The sequence below is a fragment of the Trichosurus vulpecula genome, chromosome 6 (assembly GCF_011100635.1).
Source record: "Trichosurus vulpecula isolate mTriVul1 chromosome 6, mTriVul1.pri, whole genome shotgun sequence".
Taxonomy (NCBI): Eukaryota; Metazoa; Chordata; class Mammalia; order Diprotodontia; family Phalangeridae; genus Trichosurus; species Trichosurus vulpecula.
In genome coordinates, this window is record NC_050578.1 from 266631248 (window position 1) to 266643388 (window position 12141).

Sequence of the window (12141 nt, forward strand, 5' to 3'; positions counted from 1 at the left end):
AATCAGTAAGTCAAAAAGGGAACAGAAAAGAAAAAAATTGGTGCTTACACATTCTAGAAGCGATCAACAACTGAGATCTTAAGTGAAAAGGGAGAATGTTGAATCTGATTTGTGGTCTAGTCCTTTACTTCTGAGGGACATGACAAAACAGAGGAAGGATGATGAGGAATTAATTCATCAGCCCAGAAAATGACCACCCTGCAAATAGGCAGTCTCAATATGACCGGCCAGTGGCACATTTGCAAAGAAGGCCGACCCACATGAATACTAGCCCTTCTGAGCATGAGGTTGGCATCTTTTACTCAGAATTGCATTCACTTACTGTAATGGTTTCTCGCCAGTGTGGATCATCCGGTGAACTGCCAAGTTGTGGGAGCTCTTGAAGGCCCGAGCACAGTATTCACAAATATAATCCCTTTGATCTAAAAGGCAAAAAAGGGTGTTGTGCATGCTACTTCACATTTGGAGTCAGAATGCTAATTTCTTTCATTTTTTTTTCTTTCCTACTCTCCAACATTCCCTACCCAAGTCCCAATCCAAAGCTTCGCTATGGTATAGCAGTGACTTTGGATTTTCAAAGGTTATGTCAGGAGAAGGTAAGTGTTATTAGGTCCTACCTACCAGACAGAATGAATGGTTTAAAATATGGGACAGCAATTTGCTATCCAAAAAACAGCCCAGATAAATTCAGAAAGCTCATTACCTTAAATACAGCCACAACAACTCAATGTATATTCAAAACCATGGAGGCACTAAGTTGGGATTTGGGTTCCATACCAATAAAATCATGTACTTTTCAAAGTCTGCATTATTCAGTACGAAAGAGAATGTCACTTTTGGGGCAATTACTTATCTAGAAAAGGTCCATTTAAAGTAAAATCCAGTGAGAAAGTATTACAAGCTGAAACAAATTGTCATCCAATAAATTTTACTCTATCACATGGTAGCAAAGAATTGGAATCTTAGTCTCAATCCTACTACTAGGGTTGTGGACAACTGGGTGACACAGTGGACAGAGGGTTGGACTTGGGAGTCAGGAAGGCCTTATGTTTGAATCTGGCCTCAGAAATTTGCCATCTGCATGACTCTGGACAAGTCATTGAACAGTGGTTGGCCCGAAGTTCCTTATTTATAAAATGCAGATAATACAATCACCTACCTACCAGGGTGGTTATGAAGATAAAATGAGATATTACTTGTAAAGTGCTCAAAGCTCTATATAAATGGTATCATTATTATTATTATTACTATTAATTCTAGTCTTAGAATTATTTATGTCCCCAAGAAAGCAGTCCCTATTCTAGGATCTTTTTTTAAAAATTGTAATACTTCTCAACAAAATTAGAAACGTGAATGCAAAGAACTCTGAAGCACCTTGGCAGGCTGTTGCTCTATGCAACTAAGAGGAAGTGTTTGGGGTTTTGGAGAGTTAGTCCAATGTGCACTTTTAAAGACTCAAACTTCGCCTGGCACTGAGTTTGCAGTCAACATCTTCTCCCTATACTCTCTCCTCCCAGTAAGCCTCAATGATTTCGATGTTTTTGGTGACAAGCTCTAGAACACACACCCTCACAGTTCCTGGCTCCGTCCCCCGCAAAGCCTCGCAGGTATCAGGCAGGGCCTTAGGGCCATGTGTCACACGCTATTTTTAACAAGAATAGTAAGTTAACGGTGGTGTCAGCTATATTTTAGAAAATAAGATCACACTGGTAAGTTGGTTTGGGAACATGGGGACTTAGACTGTAGGCTGTCTTACTTGGAATAGTGTTTCCATCAGTGCCTAACACAATGCTTTGCACATAGTAGGTGCTTAATAGTTGTTGGTTCCATCCATAAAAAAAATGGCTTTTAAAGAGAGATAATATAGGATTATTGGGTAGTACTCAAGTTATGACATGAAACATTATGACTATATTTTAACCTAAATCAATCAATTTTCTGCTTTCTTCATCAGAAAGAAAATTTCAGCTGCAAGATGCTGTCCTGCTACCTGTGTGATGTTTGGCATGTCGCAGCAACTGCTTCTGGAGCCTAAAGAGTCGTCCACAGGAAGGATGAGGGCATACATATTTCTTCTTCAGCATATGCTGGTATTTAATGTGGTGCTAAAGAAGGTAAAAAGAAACAGAATGGATGAAAATGAAGAAATTTTTCTTTGAATGAAGACACTCAGTAAGAGTAGATCATTTTTTAAAATATGTGCCATGCAACAAGAATTTAGAGGAATTAAAACATAAGAAGGCCAGCATAGTAAGAGTGCAGAAGTGTCCAGAAAACAGATTTTCAGTTTCAATGTCAACCTGACTAGGAAATTCATGTAGTCAAGTCATTCTCTGAGAATAATTTTATCAAGCAGGTGATTCCAAAGAGTTTAGTTACTTGGGAAAAAAAGCTGCTCCATAAAAATCCAAGTCTTTTTAGTCATGCATGGCCCTGACACAACTCTACTGATGGTGACAATCAAGCCTGACACACTGAAATCACTGATGAAACAGAGGAGAAAACTTCCCTGGGTTTAACTGAAGGGAATATCTCAGCTCTCTGCTACTTACTTGAAGATATCGGGGGTGAGCAAGAACGGTTCCACAGCCTTCCATCTCGCAACGAACGTACTGGATTGGAGGTTTCTTCCTGTTAGGAGAATTAAGGAAAAAAAAAAAAAAGAATGGTGCCATCAAGGGATGAAAAGTTGGGGCATGCTTGTAAACAGTATCCACACAATTCTTAATAGAGATAATAGAAAGCTCCCAAATGATTAGCAGGATTTGTACAACACAATGAACTAGGAGCCCAAACAAGCTTAAGAAGAGTTTATGAAAATATCAACCTGAGTTTCAGTGATCTATGAGGCTGCTGTTAAACTGCTTTTTACCAAGGAATGATCTAAAAAACTGGTGGATAAATTATTTTACCTCCTTTTGGGTAGCCGTGGGCTTTTGTCATCTTTTCGCCTCCTTCCTCTCCTGAAATTAGAGACAAACAGAATGATTTTCAATAGATTCCAGAATAAAGCTGAAAAAGTATTCTCATAGGATCAAGGGAGTCTGAAGACATATAATCAAGAGTAAAAGACATGTGAGACATGCTAGATAACACATATGCAGCAAGAAAAACAACTCACAAATCAAATGATCTGCACAAATTTTGAAATTTCTAGTAATGTCGGAAAGGGTGGTGGTGGTTTTTCCCCTAAAAGGCTTCATTCTAACCTCGCTATAACAAAGTTCTATTTCTAGAAGTTAACAACTCAATTTCCTCAATAAAGGGATGCATTTTAAGAAGAGTTCTCATTAAAACAAAACAAAAAGGGCAAATCTCACTATTCCAACAGACTCCAATTCCAAATGCCCCAAATCCCAGGACTCAGTGTCCCCTATGCTCACAAAAGCACAGCATTACTAGCCTTGTAGTGAATTGCATTTTTTATACATACATTTCTTCAGAAGAGAAACTGGTCAATCTATTAGGATGAAGGGGGTGGGAGTCATACGGAAGAAAAATGGACAAAAGTTTTGTAACAGAACAGTCAAACAAAACAAAAACAAGCTTCCCTGGGAGGCAATGAGTTCACCATCACTTAAATTATTAAATGGATTTATGTTTCAGGTGGGGCAGGATAAGATGAACGCTAAGTCCCTCACAAAACTAAGATACTAGGATTTTATTATTTCAACGACACAAATTAAGTTATATCCTCAGCATGTTATACATTTCCTGTAAGCACATCACCCTGCCATGAAAGGTATACAGAAAAGAACAATTTGTCAATACTTCAGTGAGCTATGATGTTGTGGGTGTAGGTATGGCTTACACTGGTTGAAGAAGCCAAAATGACAACACGGTGGGTAAAAAATTCATTACGTACAACCAAGCTGGTGATAACACCAAATCTAGTTAAAAAAGCAAAATGCACAGAAGAACTGAAGTACTAGTGACTCCAGAGGACACTTAGTTTTATTAAAATTGTGACCATAGCTCATACTTTAACATGAAAACTTTTCCTTTCAGGAATCTAGTCCCAGCTTATTCAAATCATGCCTACTTGGCATTCAATAGCAGAAATTCTCACTTATTTTTTCTTTGTAATAAGAGTCATTTGGCATTTCTCTATTACTTACAGACCATGGGGCTACTTTAGAATACTCAGAGCTACCAATACAGAGTATCATAGCTTTCTAAGTATAGGGCAACTGACTATGTTCACTGTAAGAATAGGCATGAACACAGATCCTCATCCATTATTTACAAAATTTACTAAATTTACTACTGAAACACTTAGTACAAGCCCCCCAACTTCCACCCGGCCTCTTTATAGTTCTACTGTATAGTTTATGGTATTTTAAAATTAATGGCATGGAAAGGTAAAGTGCTTTCCCCCCTCAGCGCTCAGAGTGCTGGTCCTGACCTCAGACACTCAGTAGATGTGTGACCCTGGACAAGACACTTAACCTATCTGCCTTGGTTTTCTCAAAACCATAAAGTGGAGATAATAATAGTACCCACCTCCCAGGGTTCTTGTGAGGACTAAATGACAGAATATTTGTACAGTGCTTAGCAAAGTGCCGGGCACATCATCGATACTTGCTTTCTTCCTTTCTCCCTAACGGAAAGGGACAATTCTCACTCTAGAATACCACATCTTTGATGCTCACATAGACTGTCAGAGACAGAGGGACCTGAGCTCATCTAGTCCAATTCCATCCAAGCTAATGGCCGAGCAGAAGAGCACGGCCGAGACGAAAGTCCAGCTCCCAGCTGACTACCTGTGCCGCTTTCCCATGTGCCACCCTACCTTGCTGAATTCTTCCTTCAGATGTGGAAAGAACCAAAATCATATCATTATATACTTTTATCACCTTGTAGGAAAAACTTCACAACTGATAAAGAGTCTTTATAGGGATGAAAGTAGTAGTTCTAAATCCAGAGGGGGAAAGGATTAGAAACACCCTACCAACCCACTGAGGAAAAAACGGGCAATATTAACCAAACTCTCACAAGAATAGTATATTCCTCTACATGGCTGCGCCAGCTACTGGAAACTCCATTCTACTGGTAGGAAGGTTATAAATTAAGGTCACCATACCATTGACCTAAAAGATATTCTTTTGAGCAGTCACCAAAGTCAGAAGTAAAAAAAAAAAAATTGTAGAGCATACATTTCAATTTTCACCCCAAATTTCAGGCTCATATATTTTAAAAAAACCCACAGGAAAAAGAAATTCCCCCAAGGCTTCAAAATTTTCAGTAATTTTACATCTCTAATTATTATCTCCTACTCACTTCCTAGGAGGCTCCTCATCTTCCCTAATTTCATTTTCTTCTTCTTTGACCTCCACCTCCACTTCCACTTTAATTTCTTTCTTTTCTTTCTCTTCTTTCACCTTCCCTGATTTTCTCCGTGGCTTTGGGGCTTCCCTGAACACAAATACATGACAGTAAGGGACCATTTAACGGACCATCTCTAGGAAGGGGATGAAGCTTAGTTCAAGATACTATAATGACATACTGTCTTCCAAAGAACCCTCCTCTAAATTCTGGGAGTTCTGTATCACCTTCTTCCTTTCCTCCCAATCTCCTACAATATGTATTCTGTCCAATACGCTTAGTAGTTGCCACAACAGCCATTTTATAGACTTGCCTTTAAGACAGGCACAGGGAAAATGCTTTGCAAACCTCAGTGTTATGGAGATGTGAGTTATTATTTTTCTACTATCTTAGCTACTATGAAGGTTGCACTTGGCACTACTCTGAGATGTCCTCAACAGAGAAAAATCTCACTGAATAAAGTAGTGAAGGAATCATGATTCTGCTAAGTGCCGAGGCAGTTCACAACATTTGATTAGGTAGCAAAGGTGTGGACAATGCAAATGGGGGTCAGGCTTATTCTTGAAACAATCTGAATGAAAGACAAGATTGGGAAGGGGTAAAAGAAGAGAAAATGGATATGTAAACAAACAAGTGTGTGTGCATTCATTTGAAACTAAATATATGCCCATACACTGAACCAACATGATAAAAGACAATTAAAAGCATGCAACATATCAGACAAGGCTTCTCAATTATTTCACATTAAAAAAGGAACAAAACATCACTACAGTTCAAATGGAATTTGAAGCATGCCTTTCTAAGTGGGGTTTGTAGGTCTCATCTCTTGGGTCGTCTTTGAAGGGTATCTCCTCTTCGCTGATCAACATCTCCTCTTCCTCCTCCTCCTCATCACTACTAAAAGGAGAAAGTCAAACAAAAGAAGTGATGGAAACTCTACAGGTGTATTTAATTTCTGATCCCTTAAAGGTCACCACTCAACAAGCCTAATTATTCAGACAGGCTTCTAATTCTGGTAATCTAGACAAAGTGAAATCTAGTCAGCTGTTTTTTTCAAGGCCTTACTTTTGAGATGAAATTAGAAAAAAGCATAAAAGCATGTGATATATGTGTATGTATGTTCTATATAAATAATATGTATAAAAAGACAGTTTAAAGTCTTTTGCAAAACTAAAATGCTTGAACTCAAAAAGGAAGTTCCAGGAACTGATGAACTCTCTCCTAACTTAAAAATGGGTATCTCAAAAGTTTATGGAAGAAAAATAGTTGAGAATCTGGGTACAGTATTGCACTCTCCTAAAAGATTAAATTCCCTTTCTTTTTAATGATTCCCAAGCATTTCAGAATTCTGACTCCTTACTGTGTTGAATGATGAAATGACAACTCTTGTCAACAAAATAAACATAATAAGCACTTAAAAAAATGAAATGAACTGTTTTTGAGAATTGAGACACCCCCTTTGTATTATTGGAAACATTCTAGGGTTAACACCAATTAAAGTAAAATGGGGAAAAGGCTAAATCTCTTAAAAAGACAAATGATGATGTCCAACACATTAATCTTTTATGTTTTCCTGTACCATCTCCTAGTAGGCAAAAGAAGTTGCATGGTTGTTTTAAGAAAAGCTTGAGAAATGGCTTAAAAAATATTGAAATTAAATTTTCCAAGAGTGAGAAGTCCCTATTCCAGAAAACAACTAGGATCACAGGATCTTAAGGGATTTAGTTCAAACCTCTTGTTTGGTAGACAAAGAAAATGAGGCTTTAGATACCATTTATCAATTAGTTAAGAGCAAAAATGAAGAAAAACAAAATCTGAATTAACATAAACATTTAATTCTCACTGACAGCTAAACATCCTAGCAAATAGAAAACAAGCTTCTGAATTATTTAATATGACTGTATTCCAGGGTCACAAATGAAATAAAAGTGTATCCAGGGAGTTTCCTACCTTACTCCACCAGGAGATTGATGTTCTTCTGTGATCTCTGGAGAAAAAATACGTACATGCCATTAGTTCTACCTCTGCTGACAAAAGGACCACAAATTATCATTTCAAAAGAGCTAGCTTTTCTTTTTCTAAGTTAAGCTACTTTAGCCAATATTCAATGTTATACACACTTGAAATTATCTGGCAATTAGTTATTCTACAACCATTTCCCACTTTCACTATACCGTATTCAAGCTGTTCTGTATTGGGTTCTGATTTGCAGATCAGCTGCAAGGAGCCAGTCTTGGACCTTGAACTTCTTGTATTCTCTGTATCACACTGGCGTGAGGCAGCGGTCCTGCTGCTGCTGCGCCAGCCCCGGCTGGGCCGAGGAGCAGCAACAGGAGCTTCCTGGGCAAGGGGAGAGTTGTCTTCCTCCTCCTTCTCTTCCTTGGGATCTTAGATAAAAAAAGACACACGATATTTTTTGGTGAGTTAAAACATGAAACACAGTCATGATGTCCGATAGCATTTTTACATCCAATAAAGGCAAGATAAAAATGAGATGTTCTGCTTTTTAAAAAAGATCATTTTAGTCATCATTTGGTCTGCTAAAAAGATGCCACACTATGAGAGGGATGGAAAGAATCAGGTGTAACTCAGATTCTTTTATTCTAACCTTTTCTGGACTATCAAGACTAGAAGGAACCAATAATTAAGTGGTGATTGGAGGAAGATCATAAATGAAAAAGGCTCTTAAAATTATCAATGAAAAACAGGACAGGAGCCCATTTTTCTTTTTCAACAATTCAATGATCTTAAAGCCTATCTAATATATTTGTAGGCACTTAATAAAGGCTCACTTATTGATTGATGTGCCCACCATGGCATTCCATTATAAAGCCACAAAGTATAGTTTTAACTTTGCTTCATATATCCTACAAAGTCCTAAAGGTCTGTCAGTCATTCAGTGACATCCTCCAAAGGCAGTTTTATAACAAGATTCCATGTCTATTTTAGCACAGAGAATAAGGAGCTTGCCCAGGGTCATGTGGCTAGTGTCACAGAAAGATCTACAACTTGAACTTTGTTTTCCTGATTCCAAGTATAGCACTGTTATCTCCTATGCCGTTTTGCCTCAATTTGAAATACCAATAGAGAAAAAAAAAATAGAAAAATGTTCAAGAACTTGAGATCTGAATCTAAATGCAAGACCACACTGATTCATTGCCAGTTCTCCTTTCTCCCTCCCTGCCTCTTTATAAATGCTCAAGATAGCTATTCCTAAAAGAAGGAAATCGATTATTTCGAAATATGAACCCAGAGGTATTCAGCTTAGAGCATGACAGTGGGACTTTCATAGTCCTGGCCACTAGCTCTTTCTTAATGCAACCTGAGATCCCAGGGTTTTTTCTGTTGCTACACTATCCTTTTCTTCACTTCAAATCTTAAAAGAATCTGAACTTTACATTAAACGAGCACTTCTACAGACAAAGCAGAGAGCCCATGCAACACAAGCCTGTTGCCACAAACACTTGTCTTCTCCCACCCTACACCAAAGAACAGGTTATTTTCAAAGCCACATGCTTGTTTGGGTTGCCAACTGACTTTGCTGCTCCTTACTGGACATTTAAAAAATAATCCTTTTTCCTCTATTATTTTAAAATAATAACCTTTAATAATTCTTTTCTAACCTTTCTCTTTTTGCTAATCTTATTGTTAGCCTCCTGTCCTCCCACTGAAGAAAAACAAAACCCTTCTATTAAACATACAGATGAGGAAAAAAACAAACACAAGGACCACCTTTGAAAATGTTTTAATTGTGCACTGTCAGGAGATGCACATGCATATTCCTCAATGGTATTCTGGAATTGTGGATGGTCATTCCATTGATCAGTACATAAGTTTTTTGTTTTTTCTTCACATTGTTGCTATTTTAAAATGTATTCTCTAAGTTTTATTCACTTCATTCTGCATGCTTTTATAAGTTGTTTTATGTTTCTCTGAAGCTGGTCCTTTAATTGTTTTTCACTGGCGTATTTATTATTCATATACCATACTTTGCTCAACTATTCTTCCACTGATGAGCACAACAAGCCACTATGAAGAACTGCTATAGTTTTGTATACATATATTTGTATATAATGGGGGTCCTTTTCCTCTTTCATTGATCTTTGGGCTATGGGCCTAGCAGTAGGGTCAAAGGGCTTGCATAATTAAATGACTCTTTTGGATAAGATCTTGTGCAATCCAGAGACACCGGCTCCCTTACTGTTCTTTGCACAAAACCTTCCATCTCCCAATTCTATGCATTTTTACTGGCTGTCTCCCATGCCTGGAACTCTCCCTTTTCTTCTTTTCCTTCCAGTCTTCTCTTCCAAATCATTTCATTTTTCCTTAAACATCTCCATGGCTCCCTTTATCTCCCCCTCTCAGCTGAGAGAAATCTGCTCCATATTTATATGAAAAACAAAACAAATAAAAAAACTTGAGGCTATTTGCCATGAGCTCCTACTTCGCTCCTCCTCACCTCATCATTCAGATGCCTTCTGCTACCATATCCAATACCCCTGTTTCACATGAAGAGGCGGCCTTTCCACTAAGGCAAAACCCTCTATCTCCACAAATGATCCTGCCCTACTCCATCTCTTCCATTACATCATCTCCTCTATTATCTTCACTGTCTCATATATCTCCAATCTCTCCCTGACGACTGGCTGCTTTCCTAAAAACAAGCCCACATCTCCTCCATCCTCAAAAACCCCTCAATTTATCCTTCCATTCCACTATTATCCCATATCTCTCCTGCCTGTTGTGGCTAAACTCCCTGAGAAGGCCATTTACAATAGGTTCCTCTACTTCCCCTCCTCTCTCTTAAATGTCTACAATCTGGCTACTGACCTTATCATTCAATCAAAATTGCTCACTTCGAAGTTACTAATTATCTCTTAACTGCCAAACCAATGGCTTTGTTTTAATCCTCATCTTTCTTGACCTCTCTGCAGCCATTGACACTGTCAATCACTTTCTTCTCTCTATGCTTTGCTTGACACTGCTCTTCTGGTTCTCTTATCGATCTGTCAACTCCTTTTCAGCCTCCTTTGCTTATCTTTGCCCAGGTCATGCCAGCTAACCATGGATGTCCCACAGAGCTTAGTCCTGAGCCCTCTTCCCCTGTACTTGATGATCTCACAATCTTCCACGGATTCCATGATCACCTCTATGCTTATGACTCTTAAATCTTCTTACTGAGCCCTAATCTTTCTGCTGACCTTGAGTTTCAACATCTTCTACCACATATTAGACATTTCAAACTGAATGTCCCATAGACATCTTGCCCACTCAACATATCCAAAACCAAACTCATCATCTTTCCCCTGCAAAGGCTGCCCACCTTCCAAACTTTCCTATTACTGTCACCTCTACCCTCCTGGTCTCCCAGGGCTTGGAACCTAAGTGTCATCCGTGATTCCTCACTATATCTCATACCCATATCCCACCTGCAAATTCCCATTCACACCTAGACCACTACAATAGCATTGTTGGTTGGGCTACCTGCCACAAGTCTCTTTCCACTCTACTCCATATTCCACTCAGCGGCCAAAGTGATTTTCCTAAAGCACAGGTCTGATCCTTACCACCTCTAGGACCAAATACAAAATCGTATTTGGTGTTCAAAGTCCTTCATGATCTAGGCCCCCTTCCTCCATTCTTCTTATATCTTCTATGCCATCCCACCTCTTCCCCCACCACAACACACACATACCCTTTGATCCAGGGACAATGGCCTCCTTGCTATTTCCATCTTTTAGCTCCAGGAATCTTCTTTGGTTGTTCTCCATGTCTGGAATGTTTCCTGTCTCATCTCTGTCTCCTGGCTTCAAGTCCCAGTCAAAATTCTACCTTATACAGGAAGCCTTTCCCAATCCCTTTTAATTCTAGTAACTTTTCTCTTTTGATTATTTCCTATTTATCCTGTAGATAGCTGGTTGTATGTTATTTCTCTCATTCGATTAAGAACTCAGAGTAGGACTGTCTTCTGCTTTTCTTTGTATGTCCAGCACTTAGCACAGTTCTGTACGAACTTAATGCATGCTTACTAAGGGGGGTGGAGGGTGGGGGAGCCTCAGCCAAATTCCCAGCTTAGGCAAGAAACTTTTCCTAGTATTACTTAACCTTAGGACCTTCCTCTCAGACTACCCTCAATTTATCCTGCATGTGTTTGTATGTATATGTGCTTTGCATGATGTCACCGTCATCATATTGTGAGCTCCTTGAAGATAGGGACTGTCTTTTGCCTTTCTTTCTACGCCCTGTATACCAGGCACATAGAGGATGTTTAATATTTGTTGACTTGACTTTACTTGGGTGTAGTTCCAAATCACTTTCTAAATGTTGGCTATAATTTGGAACTATGCCCAAAGGGCTATACAAATGTGCATACCGTATCTTCGGCCCAGCAACATCACTTCTTGGGCTGTAATCTGAAGAGATCATAAATATGGAAAAAGGAATATACAAAAAATTTATGGCAGCTCTTTTTATGGTAGCCAAGACCTGGAAATTGAGGGGATGCCCACCAATTGGGGAATGGCTGAACAAGATGTAGTACATGAATGAAATGGAATACTATTGTGCTGTAAGAAATAATGAACAGGTGGACTTCGGAAAAACCTGGAAGGATTTGTAAGAACTGATGCTAAGTGAAGTGGGCAGAATCAGGAGAGCACTGTACACAGTAAACAGCCATCGTTATCAATGGCTGATTTTGATAGACCTAGCCCTTCTCAGCAACGCAAAGACCTAAAACAATTCCATAGGACTCATGACGAAAAATGCCATCCACATCCAGAGAAAGAACTATGGAGTCTGAATACAGAGCGAAGC

At 38.8% G+C, this 12141-nt stretch overlaps 1 protein-coding gene across 3 annotated transcripts in view; it reads right to left on the bottom strand.

Moving 5' to 3' along the window:
* Positions 1-12141, bottom strand: part of ZFP91 (ZFP91 zinc finger protein, atypical E3 ubiquitin ligase) — a 36555-nt gene that overhangs the window by 3745 nt on the left and 20669 nt on the right. The window contains exons 3-10 of one of the 3 annotated variants that reach the window (XM_036763034.1): positions 7500-7712; positions 7276-7312; positions 6121-6219; positions 5281-5415; positions 2913-2963; positions 2553-2631; positions 1991-2105; positions 323-422 (exon numbers count right to left, since the gene is read on the bottom strand). In XM_036763034.1, coding sequence (XP_036618929.1) covers positions 323-422; positions 1991-2105; positions 2553-2631; positions 2913-2963; positions 5281-5415; positions 6121-6219; positions 7276-7312; positions 7500-7712 — 829 coding nt within the window. Of the gene's footprint in view, positions 1-322; positions 423-1990; positions 2106-2552; positions 2632-2912; positions 2964-5280; positions 5416-6120; positions 6223-7275; positions 7313-7499; positions 7713-12141 lie in introns of all 3 variants that reach the window. The other 2 variants (XM_036763033.1, XM_036763036.1) reach the window with 2 other exon arrangements.